Source organism: Ranitomeya imitator, chromosome 8 (genome assembly GCF_032444005.1).
Source record: "Ranitomeya imitator isolate aRanImi1 chromosome 8, aRanImi1.pri, whole genome shotgun sequence".
Lineage (NCBI taxonomy): Eukaryota > Metazoa > Chordata > Amphibia > Anura > Dendrobatidae > Ranitomeya > Ranitomeya imitator.
Window position 1 is genome coordinate 26,129,856 of NC_091289.1, and position 17,731 is coordinate 26,147,586.

At 43.0% G+C, this 17,731-nt stretch overlaps 1 protein-coding gene across 23 annotated transcripts in view; it reads left to right on the plus strand.

Moving 5' to 3' along the window:
- The window catches only part of CADPS (calcium dependent secretion activator), a 548,041-nt gene that overhangs the window by 446,145 nt on the left and 84,165 nt on the right, over nucleotides 1-17,731 (plus strand). For all 23 annotated transcript variants that reach the window (XM_069736610.1, XM_069736601.1, XM_069736611.1 and 20 more), the window contains one exon: nucleotides 1,749-1,896. In XM_069736610.1, the coding sequence (XP_069592711.1) occupies nucleotides 1,749-1,896 (148 nt within the window). The remainder of the gene's footprint in view (nucleotides 1-1,748; nucleotides 1,897-17,731) is intronic.

Sequence of the window (17,731 nt, forward strand, 5' to 3'; positions counted from 1 at the left end):
CTGCTGCTAGAACTCTGTGTGGCATTGACCTGGTCTCTAATCTGAGCTGCTGTTAACCTGTGATTTCTTAGGCTGGTGACTCGGATAAACTTATCTTCAGAAGCAGAGGTGACTCTTGGTCTTCCTTTCCTGGGGCGCTCCTCATGTGAGCCAGTTTCTTTGTAGCGCTTGATGGTTTTTGCAACTGCACTTGGGGACACTTTCAAAGTTTTCCCAATTTTTCGGACTGACTTACCTTCATTTCTTAAAGTAATGATGGCCCCTCATTTTTCTTTACTTAGCTGCTTTTTTCTTGCCATAATACAAATTATAACAGTCTATTCAGTAGGACTATCAGCTGTGTATCCACCAGACTTCTGCTCAACACAAGTGATGGTCCCAAACCCATTTATATGGCAAGAAATCCCACTGACTCGGGAAGCCAATGCCACACTCAGTACACACTCACAGGGATCAGGAGTAAAACAGTTTTTAACAGGTTTATTGCTATGCAGCATAAATGAGATGGATTTAAAAGAATAAAATGCAATACAAGTAACCGTGCTCTGTCAAAGCCATATATACATCACACTCTAATTCTAATTCAACCCTGCAAGTATAACGTAGCAGGGTTTTTTGTGTCTCTTCTGGTTTAACTCAGTCCAAACGTTGGGGCCCAGTTGAGCGGATGTTGGCACGCAAATTAGAACAGTTGGTGCACTTAGATGAATACTAATGGCAATAGTCTGGGCTGTAGGGTACTCACTGTAAATAGCGCTGGTAGAACCACAAGACTCAGAAGGGCACTCACTGCACGTCTCCAATGGTCGGATGGGTCTCTGAACACCATCTGGGGGCAACCGGATTCAGTCCTTTATATGGTGGGAGTGGCGGAAGAGCTCTCCAAGTTCTTTATGTTTAATTGCTTCAGAGGGTAAAAACAAGCTGCACTCTCTCCAGCAGCACAAGTATATCCGAGGGGACAGCAACACTGCAGCGTAGAGGGATGCAAATCCGCCGTGCTGTCTCTCACAGCAAGTTGCCACACGCGCTTCTTTCTCTGACCTTTTTCTTTCACTTTCTACCCAGCTCCTCCCTCCAAGTCCCTCCTCATCCAATCCATGAGGTGTCATCTGACTGAAACAAGGGTCCCTGGGAATGGTAGTCCACTGCAGCTCAGGGGAAAATCTGCTAATGTCTGTAGGTCCCTGTCTAACAGCAACTGCAAAGCTCTTCTTAGTGTCTGTAAGTCCCAGTATACCAGTAGCTACCCTGACAGTTCCCAGTGCAGGTGTTATAGATAGATAGATAGATAGATAGATAGATAGATAGATAGATAGATAGATAGATAGATAGATAGATAGATAGATAGATAGATAGATACATAGATAGATACATAGATAGATAATCAGAAAAAACAGGCAGCACTATAAAAAATAAAAGTAAAAAAGTGGCTTTACTGATCCATTAACCGCAACGTTTCGGCAGATTTCTCTGCCATTCTCAAGCCTTACCGCAGACGTCAGCCTTTACCTATTCAGTCCTAGTACATGAGGATTATTGAACTGATCATGAATAGATACTGAAAAAAAAGAATGACTAATGTCTGTAAGTCACGATATGTGAATACAGAATATTATATATAATAAATAATGTGAATTAAATTATAATGCCTTATTTTTTCCAGTGTGATGTCCAGATGAATATTATTTTATTATTTTTTTTGACAATGATCATTTCTGATGCAAACATTCCTTATTTTTCAATAGAACTAGAATTGCATTTGAAGTGAAGTTGCAGAAAACCAGCAGATCCACAGATTTCCGGGTGCCTCAGTCAATCTGTACCATGTTCAATGTCATGGTGGATGCAAAAGCGCAGTCAACAAAACTCTGCAGTATGGAAATGGGACAAGAGGTAACAGTAGAACCGTGAAATGTGATTTTCTACCTATAACTTAAAGAGAACCTGTCATCACGATTTTAAAGTGAAGGCATGGCCATGACGGCACTGTTATACAAGTTCAATAGATGCCTTTATGGAAGAAATTCTTATGGTGGTTGTTCCTTAATTTGTATTTGAAATTTGGGTGTAATAACCTTTCTGTGCATAGGAGCGGGACTGCGAGTAGGGTCTTCGGCACTGCCTTGGCCTCTTTGTCTCTGGTGTCTGTTTCTGCCACCTTAAAAGGCCAGCCTCATCACGGGCAGTGTTTGCACAGATTCATCTCCCGGCGGTCTTCAGTAAACTGGTGCCGGTTGCGTCCAACACCCTGTACCCTCACTGACCGTCTCACTCTGAGGGAGGGTTACCATCATTCCCTGGACAACAGGTGTCAGAGGAAAAAAAGATTAGGCTTTTGGATCTGAATCCTGCATTGAGCAGAGAGTTGGACATGATGACCCTGGTGGTCCCTTCCAATGCTAACATTCTATGATTCCATGACCGATCTTGTCGTTAATGGAGATATCCTCAAGTGACTTTCTTCCTCTCCCGATTGAGAACACATGCGAGAGTGAAGCGCACATGTCTATGGGGGCTTTCGAAGGAATAGTTGTCAACTGAGCAAGATTTGGGGGTCTTCATCACTAGGGCCAAACAGGTATAAAATCATTATTTGCAATCCAAAAAAGTGTCATTAATCAACCAATGGCTTAGACATAAGAGCCTCGGTCAATTCGAAGCACTGAAAAACTGTAGATTCCTATCCTATATCTTGTTTCATTGACATGTATTTATGAAACTATACATCTCATTGTTATCATGTCATTTGTTGTTCTGTTGTTTGCGCCACATTTAACATCTGTCCTTTACATCCGCGAGACTCCTACAGACAATGCGTTTTCTAGATTACTGTGCAGTCTGCCATTTAGTTGGCTCCTGGACATGTCATATCTATGACTTTTGAAGAAAGAATTATTTCTTTACACTGATGCTATCGTACAGTAAATCGTTAATATTTACGGTTGTGTGATCCAGTTGTATAGAAATTCTACACTCTTCGAAAGGCTGTAATTATGTTCGATGCAAACAATATGGCATTCTCAACTTTCTAATTCCTTCCTCCAGTCTGGGGAAAGATTGTATTGTAACAGGTGCCACTGGGATTTGTCAGAGGTAAAGGAGTTAAAATTAAAGGTATCATTAAAAGAAGTATATTCTAACTACACAATCAATCATTGTGCTTTATTTGCCACAGAATCCCACTTGTCTCACTTGAGATGAATAGACGCTCTTGCTGTATTATGTGGTAGGAAGACGTATTGATCATTTTTTCCAAGGAAGGTGATATCAGAGAACAGAAAAGCTTTGAAAGAAATATATATTAATTACCATTTGAAAAAATACAATTTGGGATGATCCAGATCTTCTCACTGAAAAAAAATGGTCCCAAACTAATCTTACATTTCTGGTGTTACGACTTGGAAAAGGTCTATTATAAATGAGTCATAATGGACCATTTCAAGAATGCATTCAAAGCAGAACCTATAAAGTGGCAACATAACTAAAAATCAAGTGATTGGGTTATTATTTCCATTTATATGCCTAGAGGAGTATAGCCATCAAACCCAATCCTTAGTGGCTGAAGGCACCTAAAGAACCTATAAAAAGTCACCTGTATTTATATGGCATGTGGTGATTTTCCAGTGAGGAACAGGAACATTCAAGTTAATTGTCAGTGCTCTTCTGTCAGTCATGGTTGTCTTGGATTCGATCCAAAAAATCTACTTCAGTTTCAGTGAAGAGAGGGAACTGCATACTCACCTTTCCACAACTTACGCCTCTACTTCTACTTCCACCATAGCTCCTTGGTCTTCTGTACATTCAAGACACAACTTATTATTATGGCGCTGAGGCCAATTTGAGCACTCTTATTGGCTTAACCAAGATGATGTGTTAGGGTTCACCTCCAAGTGACTATGACGGGGCCAGTCACAGTCCTCAGATTGGCTTAAGTGCCAGAATGGATTGACAGAAAAACAGGGACCTGCAGTAGAAGCAGCAGTCACTGCGTAAGAACTGGAAGAAAGATGAGCATAAAGTCTTTTTTATTTTAACCCACTTCCAGACATCAATAGATTCCAGAAGATGTTTAATTTTCAGGGACATTCTTAATCAATTTAATTATGAATCATCTCTACAATCCACCTAATTGCCATAATGCTATAAAATAACATAATAAGTATAACCAACCTTACCATTCCCTGCTGCTCCTTGGCTTGTTCCATGATTCCATGGTCTACCTTTGATCTCTGTGCTTCATGCACTAGCAATGACATGTTGACATGTGATGTCACAGGTGTGTCAGATGCTACAGACAGTCGCTCTGCATCTGGCTGCATAAGGTATCTGCATTTGGCATTGCAGACACCTTCTTAATCCTTCTGACTTTTGGACCCAGTGGCAACCTCCCTCCGGCTGTAATTGACACACTCGGACCAGGGTGTTTATAGACTCTCAGTCTGCTTCAGGGAGTTGCCGGTGATATTCACATATTCCCTTGTGAAGGTTTGGAGCTTTAGCAGTCGGCTTACTTTGTATCTGGTGCTCTTGGAGGATGTTTGGTGTTACCTCTCAGGAGTCTGCTTAAGTATAGTTTCTCCCCACTTGTTTGTCTCCCTTCTTGTCTTTAGTGTACAGTGGGGACTGACCAGTGCACATCCCCCTTCCCTATTCAGGGCCTAGCTCTAGGGATATACAGGGCTTAGGTTCCTGCTCAACAATTGGTGTGGAACCAATATAGGCAAAGTAGGGAAGGCAGGGTGCTAATAGATCTGCCTAAGGGTCTCCACTCCCCCTTTCCCTAGCGTTTGGGCTTTGTTCCCCTCGTGTTGCACTTAGTCTTCCCATACTGTAGGTGACATGTGACCACTCTCTGCTCCGGAAAAAAGAGACTAATGGGGGGGGGGGGTTATAAACATCAGCAGGGTGAAACATCAGCATAGGGTAGGGTATTATTTCTTTTAGGATTTTATTGAATTCGGACCTGTTTTGAAAAAAATTAGGTGATTGGGAAACCCTTTCACTTATTCCAATCATCGGCATTTATGAATCTAAAAGAAGGCTAGCTTTAAAGGTTTTGTCTGGCCATTCAATTTTTTGTTTAAATATCTTAGAGTGACCAAAAAAAAAACAATACTCATCTCCACCCAGCTTCTCTGTTCTGAGGCTCCCATGTCCCCATGGGTCTCTTTTTCCTGGTCCCAACTCAATGCACAGAAAATGCCCTCTCAGCCAATCAGCCACAGTTGTCACCCGCCTCATCCAGTGACTAGCTGAGCACCATTTTTTGCTTCTCAAGAAGAACCAGAAAGAAGAGACCGGCCGGGAACTCGGGGGACATTGGAAAGGAAGCAGAGGATATCATTGGAGGTGACTATTGATTTTTTTTTGGGGGGGTTAAGACAAAATGAGTCCTTTTAAAGCAAAAATTGTTTGGCTAACAACCTCTTGAAGGAACAATAGACATTAAAGACTATTTATATCCAACGGCCTTTGTAGAACTTGAACTGGCTCTAATGCTTTGTAACCTAGAACGTCCACCTGTTAAATTACCTAACAGCCAGTGTTTCCAAGATGTCTCAGCAAGATACATGGAATATACACACTGCCGAAAAGTGTCACTCAAATTAACAGGGAATCGGGCTAACGAATGTGTTGTGTGAAGCTGTTCTGAGGTAATGTAGCATAAGTGCTATGGAAAGTGACAGTTGCTGTGGTATGGTATTTTTAAAGAAAAGCTGAGTTGATAGACACATGAAACACATGGAAATTATCAGTGCATAAGTTACTGTCTCACACTAAACTATGGTATGAAGCAACTTTGAAAGTTGCTGGTTTTTAAATTAGTCTGAAGTTCTGATCCATTACTATTTGCAAAAGTAAGGCTCGAAGGGTGCAATGGGAACTAAAACCATTGATGTGAGTAATAGTCTTTATGATTATTTATAGGGAACCAATCATGACCACAAACGCTATTAACCTGCAGATGTTGGATAAATCTTCAGGTAAATAGCATTACAATGCTGCCTGGCCACCGCACAGTAAGTGCAGCTACCAAGAGAAAATTAACTTTTTTCTTCCCTGGAGCCACCTGCTTACAGTCATAGAGGCTTGCACAGCTTGCAGCTACAGTCACCACTCAATACACAGTCAGCAGCAGCCGGGCACTTTGATTGACAGCTCTCTCTGCAGCACATCTAAACAGAGTGATCTGTCAATCAAAGTGCTGGGGCGTGATTACAGCTACCACCCACAATGTTGTGAGCAATGACTGCAGGAGCTCGGGGCATGAGTGAAAAGTTATTTTAAATCCAGTAGCCATGATTTTAGTACGAAAAATAAATAAATAAATAAATACATTTGTAATACTATTACCTCTATTGTCTGGGAACTTTTATGGTTTTTACATAGTGTTGGTCTCTTGTTGTTGTTATGATTTTGGTACGGCGGCCTAGCAGTGACTGACGGTCTTTTCTGTATGAGAAAATTAATATTGCATAAATTATTAGCACAGCAAGAATAGGCTCAAAAAAAGAAAGTGTTTTTGAAACCTTTTTTATTTTCCACCCTCCTATCCAAAATAGTTATTACACCATGAAGTGAAGTTTAGCAGCGTTTTGGGTAATGTACCCTTTCTCAAGCTATGAGTAGAGCAATGTGCGGAATGTCATTTTTGGACAAAGAAAATTCAAAAATCCCTTTGTAATAGTATATGAATTGATGGAATCACTGGGCTGACTAGGGATCCAGAGAGAGTGTGGAACTTCCTATTGCCCATAGTCTTCTCTGCATGATTGTGCATGCAAAGGTACTTGTTAATCACTAGTAGGACCATCCACTGAACTCAAATGCATACAGACACCAGGGATTTCAGTGAAAAAAGTACAAGATATACTGAATTGTTTACAACAAACCTACATATTATTCTGTTCTGTTTCTCCTTCCCTTTACCATGCTGTCCACAGGTCAGACTGCATGTACAAAGTGACCTCCACCAAAACTGTGCAGCAGGCACAATGCAGTCAGGAGGGTAACATTATCCTGGCACTCATCAAACTCACTCCCGTCCATCAGATGCCAGATGGAGAAGTGTGATCCATCACTGCAGAAAACACGTTTCCTCCAAAGTCCACTGGTGGAAGCTTTACACCACTCCATCCAATGTTCATCATTGTGCTTGGTGATATAAGGCTGTATGCAACTGCTCAGACATGAAGCTCCCGGTTGGGGGTGTAGTGTTTGTGCTGATGTTAATTCCAGAGGAGTTCTGGACTCTGCAGTTATGGAGTCAGCAGAGTGTTGGTGACTTTTCTGACCTCTGCACCACATCATTCGGTGACCCCGCTCTGTAGCATTACAGGGTCTCCACTTCATGGCTGAGTTGCTGCGGTTTCTAACACTTCTCAATAATATCACTCACAGGAGGAGATTCAGGAGGAAAAAATGTCATGAACGGACTTGACTTGTCTGTTACAAGACTGCACTGATATCCTTGAGCGCTTTACCACTCGCCCTTCTGTTACATGTTAGTAAAGGCAGATAGCTGTTGTGAATTCTGTGGCAGAGTTCACTCCTGTGGTCACAAGTGGTACTTCGGCTGATTCTCTCTGGGATCTTCCGTTTGTGGAGGAAAGTGGTACTGCAGCTTCTGAGTTTCCTCCCTCAGGTGATCTGGTGAGCTCGTTAGCTTCTTCTCTACTTAACTCCACCTGATGCTTTGATCCATGCTTCCTGTCAATGTTCCAGTGTAGGACTTGTTTTTTTCCTGGATCGTTCCTGTGGCCTGCTGCTCTGCAAAGCAAAGTTTTGCTAATGTTATTTTGTTGCTATTTTTCAGTCCAGCTTGCTTTATTGGTTTTTCTTGCCTGCTGGAAGCTCTGAGACACAGAGGGACCACCTCCGTACCATTAGTCGGTGCGGAGGGTCTTTTTGTCCCCTCTGCGTGGTTATTTATAGGTTTTTGTGCTGACCGCAAAGTTATCTTCCCTATCCTCGTTCTGTTCAGCTAGTCGGGCCTCACTTTGCTAAATCTGTTTCATCTCTATGTTTGTGTTTTCATCTTACTCACAGTCATTATATGTGGGGGGCTGCCTTTTCCTTTGGGGAATTTCTCTGAGGCAAGGTAGGCTTATTTTTCTATCTTCAGGACTAGCTAGTTTCTCAGGCTGTGACGAGGCGCCTAGGTTCTGGTCAGGAGCGCTCCACGGCTACCTTTAGTGTGGTTTGATAGGCTTAGGGATTGCGGTCTGCAGAGTTCCCACGTCTCAGAGCTAGTTCTATTATTTTGGGTTGTTGTCAGATCACTGTATGTGCTCTGACCTCCATGTCCATTGTGATTCTGAATTGCCTTTCATAACAGATAGCACAGCGGGGGGGCAGATGTTATACACTGGGGGTGCAGGACCGGATGTTATATACCTTAGGTGAGGGGCCAGAGGTTATATGCCAGGAGCAATGGGGCTGAATGAAAAACCAGAAGTCAATTATTAAGACACACGTCAAAAATACTTGTGTCCATATAGTCTATACACAAGAACATACATTTTTTTTAGAAATGAACACACATAGTTCCACTTATGCATCAATATTGCAAAAAAAAAATCCATCCTTTCTACGTGCATAATGATCGTAACTTAAACCTACCTGGTGACGTTTTTCTACTTGTCCTCGGAGCTTGATCACTTAGCATAAATTATAAACTGATTTCAATGTCTAATCAAACCCATATTTTAAGTGTCTCCCACATATCAGATTCTTAAGCATTTGTTATATTCGTTCCTATTACAATGCCTAAGAAAACATACTGACGAAATAACTTCCATCAACGCAACTGAGCTGATGGAAACAGATTGTTTGATATCAACCACAAGACGGAAAACTTGTTCTGCATTATTTGGAATACGATTTGCATCTCATTACGTATGAGTACCGCAAAGTTTTTTTTATCTTCACAGTAAAGAAAAACTTGTAGCACTGTTGGAAAGAGAGTAAAAATTCTTAAGACTTATTGTCCCATATTGAAGAGTGAAGAGAAAGCAAATTTTACAACTTTTTCTAGACGCATATTATATCTTTTTATTGCAATAAGTTAGGTAATTTCATGACTAATACATTGTTGGCTGAATACCATTTATGCATTGTGAGTAATCCATAATGGTCAAGCAAGTCATCATGCAACACCGCCACATGCGGATAGGATAGTTTCATGGGGTGTTGCCCAAAACAGCCAATCAGATTTTAGATGAAGAGATAAGTAATCTGATTGGTTGAAATAAGCCGCTCTCGGAATGTTTATTTGCACAGTGTATGAGTTGATTATTTGAGAGCCTCATTGTACGCCATAATGGGACATCAATAGAAGGTCACCTTCCACCCTAAGGGCAGACCCTTTGACAAGAGTGTAGAGATGAGCAAAAATGTTACAGGACGGTGATTTAGTGGCCACACCAATAGTCCAAGGATGCTAGATTAGAGACCTGCAAACCACCTCCTACTTGCTGGCAAGCCCGGGAGTGCTTCAGATTAATGGTCCCGATGGTGTGGAGTCATGTGTACAATGATGATGTTGCACTAAGTCAACTAATCAGAAGAAACATTGGGGATGACGATAAGTAGAAGGTAGACAGTCCAAACATAAGAAAGAAAACAGCTGACAGCACTACACTATGTAGATGCACATTCTCATTCCAAGGAACCTACTTGGAAAATGCAGCGATCAAAGAAAAAATGGGAACAGCGCCCAATCCAGTATACTTGATACTGACCGAAACGTTGCATCCAGGTGGAATAAAGTTTTTTCATCCTTTTTCACCTGGATTGGATGCTGTTCCCATTTTCTTCTTTGACAAGTAGGAGGTAGTCTGCTGGTGTCTGGCCCAAGGCTACAGTCTACCGAGGTGGTTGATGGACCAGGGTCCTGCTAATCTTTTTCCTCAACTCTACAAAGGACCCACAGTTTTGCAATATTTGTTAATAAAGGGACATTCCCATTGTATAGAATTATTTCCAGGAATCCTACTATTTCTCAGCAAAACGAGGTGCGGCGCTAGTTTATCTTTATGTTCCCGTCACTGTTTTCTACTGCTCCATCCACTTAAAGGAACCTGAGTCCGTTTTTTCCACAGCCCTTTTATACCTTCAGAAGTTCCTCTGTATACCTCAGAAAAAGTGCTTTATTCATGTCTCGCGCTGCATGAAAATTGTGTGGTCCGGTCCAATGGGTGAATCCATATTTCCATCAGCTTCACCCCAGTCCCTTCAAACGCTGCCTCTTCTATTTGTTTGGAATTGGATGACGTCTCCTACATCATTCACATGGTGCTCGAAGTCTTGCGCCTGCACAATGGAATCATCAACCTGCGCAGCTGCCCCTCACTCTGCCCAGTTGAACAGCCCGGGAGCTGGTGATGAACAAGTACAGCCAATGCCTGCGCATCACATGACTGCGCTGCCGGTTCCCTGTACAGGCGGATATTCAGGGCAATGTAGGGAAAATTAGAAGAGGATGCAGTACTAAACCAGTGCTGCCATTGCCACTTCATTGTCGAGAGATCTGGTGATCCCAGAGGTCAGATCTTCACTGAACACTGACATGCCATCACCTTAAAAGATTGGAATTCCCCTTTATGGGGAGGAATCTCATATAGCCCCTGCTCACATTTCCTCTTAAAGAATATGAAAGCTGTACAAAGAGCGGTTTCCAGATTAGGCGCATCACCTACGAGCCAGAATAGTGAGATAAGGTGAAATAATCCCCAGAATGTAACAATACATGATGGACAAAAGATGACCCAAATAATGAGCCATATAAGAAATATTCTTGGAATAGCTATAATGAAAAACTGCTTTTTTAAATTATGTGGTTTTGCCTATTTAATTCTGTGATGAAAAACCACAACAGCCCAACATCTGATAAAAAACACAAGATATGTCCTAAAAAAATTAGCATATACTAAGGGTTATTCCAAAAAGCCAAGTTATCTCTCATCCATTGTATATGGAATATCGTGCTGATTGCTGAGGGTCCAGACGCCAGGAATCCAAAGATCTAGAGAATCTCGACCCCGAGAACAGGTCTTCAGTAGGGTTGAGCGAAACGGGTCGTTCATTTTCAAAAGTCGCCGACTTTTGGTAAAGTCGGGTTTCATGAAACCCGATCCGACCCCTGTGCGGGGTCGGCCATGCGGTACGCGACTTTCGCGCCAAAGTCGCGTTTCAATGACGCGAAAAGCGCCATTTCTCAGCCAATGAAGGTAAACGCAGAGTGTGGGCAGCGTGATGACATAGGTCCTGGTCCCCACCATCTTAGAGAAGGGCATTGCAGTGATTGGCTTGCTGTCTGCGGCGTCACAGGGGCTATAAAAGGGAGTTCCCGCCGACCGCCATGTTACTGCTGCTGATCTGAGCTTAGGGAGAGGTTGCTGCCGCTTCGTCAGAAGCAGGGATAGCGTTAGGCAGGGTCCATTAACCACCAAACCGCTTGTGCTGTAGCGATTTCCACTGCCCAACACCACCTTCGGTGTGCAGGGACAGTGGAAGCTACATTTTTTTTTTTTCCCCCTCAGCGCTGTAGCTCATTGGGCTGCCCTAGAAGGCTCCCTGATAGCTGCATTGCTGTGTGTACGCCGCTGTGCAAACCAACTGCTTTTTTCAAAGCACAAATCCTCTTGTTCCTTCCTTTCTGCACAGCTATCTTTTTGGTTTGTACACACTTTTTATTTAATTTGTGCATCAGTCCACTCCTTATTGCTGCCTGCCATACCTGGCTGAGATTACTGCAGGGAGATAGTAATTGAAGGACACTCCCTGTTTTTTTTTTTTTTTTTGTGGGAGATTAAGATTGACATTTCTGCTAGAGTGCCATCCCTGTCTGTGTCATCTCTCACTCAGTGGGCCATAGAAAGCCTATTTATTTTTTTGCTTGATTTTGGTTCTAAAATCTACCTGAAAAAATCACTACATCAATCAGTGGGAGAAAAATATTGGCCTCAGGGCTTGTGTGCCACTCCTGACTCCTGTGTGCATCATCACTCACTCAGTGGGCCATAGAAAGCCTGTTTATTTTTTTGCTTGATTTGGGTTATAAAATCTACCTGAAAAAATCACTACATCAATCAGTGGGAGAAAAATATTGGCCTCAGGGCTTGTGTGCCACTCTTGACTCCTGTGTGTGCCATCTCTCACTCAGTGGGCCATAGAAAGCCTATTTATTTTTTTGCTTGATTTTGGTTCTAAAATCTACCTGAAAAAATCACTACATCAATCAGTGGGAGAAAAATATTGGCCTCAGGTCTTGTGTGCCACTCCTGACTCCTGTGTGCATCATCACTCACTCAGTGGGCCATAGAAAGCCCTTTTTTTTTTTTTTTTTGCTTTATTTGGGTTCTAAATTCTACCTGAAAAAATCAATAAATCAATCAGTGGGAGATTAATATTGGCCTTTGGGCTTGTGTGCCAGTCCTAAGCGTGCCATCTCTCTCTCTCTCAGATAGTGGGCCATAGAAAGCCTATTTATTTTTTATTTTTTTATTGGGTTTATAAATTTTCCCTGGAAAAAAAAAAAAAAGTGGGAGATTAATATTGGCCTCTGGGCTTGTGTGCCAGTCCTGAGCGTGCCATCTCTCTCACAAATAGTGGGCCATAGAAAGCCTATTTATTTATTTTTTTTTTAGTTTTATAAATTCTCCCTTAAAAAAAAAAGGGAAATTAATATTGGCCTTTGGGCTTGTGTGCCAGTCCTAAGCGTGCCATCTCTCTCTCTCTCTCAGATAGTGGGCCATAGAAAGCCTATTTATTATTTTTTTTATTGGGTTTATAAATTTTCCCTGGAACAAAAAAAAAAAGTGGGAGATAAATATTGGCCTCTGGGCTTGTGTGCCACTCCTGACTCCTGTGTGCGTCATCTCTCACTCAGTGGGCCATAGAAAGCCTTTTTTTGTTTTATTTGTTTTCTAAATTCTCCCTGAAAAAATCATTTTATTTTATTTGGTTTCTAAATTCTTCCTGAAAAAATCATTTTATTCTATTTTTTTTTTCCTAAAGTCTCCCTGAAAAAAAACAAAAAAAAACAAATCAGTGGGAGATTAATATTGCCCTTTCTGCTTGTGTGCCAGTCTTGACTCCTGGGTGTGCCATCTCTCTCTCTCTCTCCAATTGTGGGCCATAGAAAGCCTATTATTTTTTTAGCTTGATTTGGGTTCCAAAATCTACCTGAAAAAATCACTACATCAATCAGTGGGAGATAAATATTGGCCTCTGGGCTTGTGTGCCACTCCTGACTCCTGTGTGCGTCATCTCTCACTCAGTGGGCCATAGAAAGCCTTTTTTTGTTTTATTTGTTTTCTAAATTCTCCCTGAAAAAATCATTTTATTTTATTTGGTTTCTAAATTCTTCCTGAAAAAATCATTTTATTCTATTATTTTTTTTTCCTAAAGTCTCCCTGAAAAAAAAAAAAAAAAAAAAATCAGTGGGAGATTAATATTGCTTTTTCTGCTTGTGTGCCAGTCTTGACTCCTGGGTGTGCCATCTCTCTCTCTCTCTCCAATTGTGGGCCATAGAAAGACTATTATTTTTTTAGCTTGATTTGGGTTCCAAAATCTACCTGAAAAAATCACTACATCAATCAGTGGGAGATAAATATTGGCCTCTGGGCTTGTGTGCCACTCCTGACTCCTGTGTGCGTCATCTCTCACTCAGTGGGCCATAGAAAGCCTTTTTTTGTTTTATTTGTTTTCTAAATTCTCCCTGAAAAAATCATTTTATTTTATTTGGTTTCTAAATTCTTCCTGAAAAAATCATTTTATTCTATTTTTTTTTTCCTAAAGTCTCCCTGAAAAAAAAAAAATCAAATCAGTGGGAGATTAATATTGCCCTTTCTGCTTGTGTGCCAGTCTTGACTCCTGGGTGTGCCATCTCTCTCTCTCTCTCCAATTGTGGGCCATAGAAAGCCTATTATTTTTTTAGCTTGATTTGGGTTCCAAAATCTACCTGAAAAAATCACTACATCAATCAGTGGGAGATAAATATTGGCCTCTGGGCTTGTGTGCCACTCCTGACTCCTGTGTGCGTCATCTCTCACTCAGTGGGCCATAGAAAGCCTTTTTTTGTTTTATTTGTTTTCTAAATTCTCCCTGAAAAAATCATTTTATTTTATTTGGTTTCTAAATTCTTCCTGAAAAAATCATTTTATTCTATTATTTTTTTTTCCTAAAGTCTCCCTGAAAAAAAAAAAAAAATCAAATCAGTGGGAGATTAATATTGCCCTTTCTGCTTGTGTGCCAGTCTTGACTCCTGGGTGTGCCATCTCTCTCTCTCTCTCCAATTGTGGGCCATAGAAAGCCTATTATTTTTTTAGCTTGATTTGGGTTCCAAAATCTACCTGAAAAAATCACTACATCAATCAGTGGGAGATAAATATTGGCCTCTGGGCTTGTGTGCCACTCCTGACTCCTGTGTTCGTCATCTCTCACTCAGTGGGCCATAGAAAGCCTTTGTTTGTTTTATTTGTTTTCTAAATTCTCCCTGAAAAAATCATTTTATTTTATTTGGTTTCTAAATTCTTCCTGAAAAAATCATTTTATTCTATTTTTTTTTCCTAAAGTCTCCCTGAAAAAAAAAAAAAATCAAATCAGTGGGAGATTAATATTTACATTTGTGCTTCAGTGACAGTCCTGCGTGTGTGGCATCTCTCTCATTTGTTGCCACCAACAACAGAGTGTGTAACATTGTGCCTGATTTTCGTTGTGGTCTCACTCACCTGTAAAGGGGTAGCTAAATCATACTGAAGTTATAGCTCACCGTGTAAGTTGTGTGACAGCAACAAATACCGTTAGTTTGGTTACGTTTTTAAAACAATGAGGAAGTCTGGTGGAAGAGGTCGTGGCCGGGGGCGTTCATTGTCAGCTGGTAATGAGGGTAGTGGTAGTGGTGGAGCATCAGCTGGTCGTGGGAAAAAAAATATTGCACCTAAGTCTGGAGCTGTGGAGCCAGGTTCGTCGTCAGGCTACACAAGGCCTCGAACGCTCCCTTTTCTGGGAGTAGGAAAACCGCTTTTAAAGCCGGAGCAGCAAGAGCAAGTTTTGGCTTATCTTGCTGACTCAGCCTCTAGCTCTTTTGCCTCCTCTCGTGAAACTGGTAAATGTCAAAGCAGCGCGTCGTTAGTGGATGTTCACGGTCAGGGACAAGTCGCTTCCTTGTCCTCTTCAGCAAAAACAACAACAGAGAAGAATGCAGCAGGCGACACAACGGGTTACTCCATGGAGCTCTTTACACATACCGTCCCTGGCTTAGAAAGTGAAGCAGTTAACAGTCCATGCCCATTACAAGTTGAATCTGACATGGAGTGCACTGATGCACAGCCACAGCCAGACTACTATGCTGGCCCTTTGACTCAGACCACAACATTGCCCTCGCAGGGTGCTGATCAAGAATCAGACCCTCATGAGACTATGTTGCCCCATCACGAACGCTATACCACCGACCGACACGGTGACACAGACGAAGTTGCACACGAGCTACAAGAAGAGGTAATAGATGACCCAGTTCTTGACCCCGATTGGCAGCCATTGGGGGAACAGGGTGCAGGCGGCAGCAGTTCTGAAGCGGAGGAGGAGGGGCCGCAGCAGGCATCAACATCGCAACAGGTTCCATCTGCCGGGCCCGTATCTTGCCCAAAACGCGTGGCAAAGCCAAAACCTGTTGGAGGACAGCGTGGCCATCCGGTTAAAGCTCAGTCTGCAATGCCTGAAAAGGTATCCGATGCTAGAAAGAGTGCAGTCTGGCATTTTTTTAAACAACATCCAATTGATCAGCGCAAAGTCATCTGTCAAAAATGTTCAACTACCTTAAGCAGAGGACAGAATCTGAAAAGTCTCAATACAAGTTGCATGCATAGACATTTAACCACCATGCATTTGCAAGCCTGGACTAACTACCAAACGTCCCTTAAGGTTGTAGCACCCTCGGCCAATGAAGCTAGTCAGCAACGCAACATCCCTTCCGGCAGTGTAGGGCCACCATTTTCCGCACCACCTGCAGTATCTGTGCAGGTTTCTTTGCCAGGCCAAAGCAGTCAGGGTCAGGGAATCACCAGTTTCGTAGTAGGAAACACTGCATCTAGGGCACCGGCGGCAACAATACCATCTCCCACCGTCTCTCAGTCTGCCATGTCCACCGGCACCCCCGCTAGTTCCACGATCTCCAGCTCTCCAGTCCAGCTCACCCTACATGAGACTATGGTTAGAAAAAGGAAGTACTTAGCCTCGCATCCGCGTACACAGGGTTTGAACGCACACATAGCTAGACTAATCTCGTTAGAGATGATGCCCTACCGGTTAGTTGAAAGCGAAGCTTTCAAAGCCCTGATGGACTACGCTGTACCACGCTACGAGCTACCCAGTCAACACTTTTTTTCTAGAAAAGCCATCCCAGCCCTCCACCAGCATGTTAAAGAGCGCATCGTCCATGCACTCAGGCAATCTGTGAGCACAAAGGTGCACCTGACAACAGATGCATGGACCAGTAGGCATGGCCAGGGACGTTACGTGTCCATCACGGCACACTGGGTAAATGTGGTGGATGCAGGGTCCACAGGGGACAGCAAGTTTGGGACAGTTCTGCCTAGCCCACGGTCTAGGAAACAATTGGCTGTAGCCGTTCGCACCCCCTCCTCCTCCTCTTCGTCCTCCTGCAGAAGCGAGAGCTCGTCCACAGACCGCAGTCGCACAACCACTCCATCCGCAGCTGCCACTGTTGCACACCAGGTCTCCCATTATGGGGCAGCTACTGGCAAACGTCAGCAGGCTGTATTGGCTATGAAGTGTTTGGGCGACAACAGACACACCGCAGAAGTTCTGTCCGAGTTCTTGCAGAAAGAAACGCAGTCGTGGCTGGGCACTGTAGATCTTGAGGCAGGCAAGGTAGTGAGTGATAACGGAAGGAATTTCATGGCTGCCATCTCCCTTTCCCAACTGAAACACATTCCTTGCCTGGCTCACACCTTAAACCTGGTGGTGCAGTGCTTCCTGAAAAGTTATCCGGGGTTATCCGACCTGCTCCTCAAAGTGCGTGGACTTTGCTCACATATCCGCCGTTCGCCCGTACACTCCAGCCGTATGCAGACCTATCAGCGTTCTTTGAACCTTCCCCAGCATCGCCTAATCATAGACGTTGCAACAAGGTGGAACTCAACACTGCACATGCTTCAGAGACTGTGTGAACAGAGGCGGGCTGTTATGTTTTTGTGGGAGGATACACATACACGGGCAGGCAGTAGGATGGCAGACATGGAGTTGTCAGGTGTGCAGTGGTCGAAGATTCAAGACATGTGTCAAGTCCTTCAGTGTTTTGAGGAATGCACACGGCTGGTTAGTGCAGACAACGCCATAATAAGCATGAGCATCCCCCTAATGCGTCTGCTGATGCAAAGTTTGACGCACATAAAGGATCAGGCGTCTGCAGCTGAGGAAGAGGAAAGCCTTGATGACAGTCAGCCATTGTCTGGCCAGGGCAGTGTACAGGACGAGGTAGCAGGCGAAGAGGAGGAGGAGGACGAGGAGGATGATGGGGATGATTATATTTTTAATGAGGAAGCTTTTCCGGGGCCACTGGAAATTGGTGGCGCGGCAAGGCCGGGTTCTGGTTTTTTGAGGGACACAAGTGACGTGGATTTGCCTGAAACTGCCCCTCAACCAAGCACAACCGCAGATTTGAGAACTGGAACTTTGGCCCACATGGCGGATTATGCCTTAC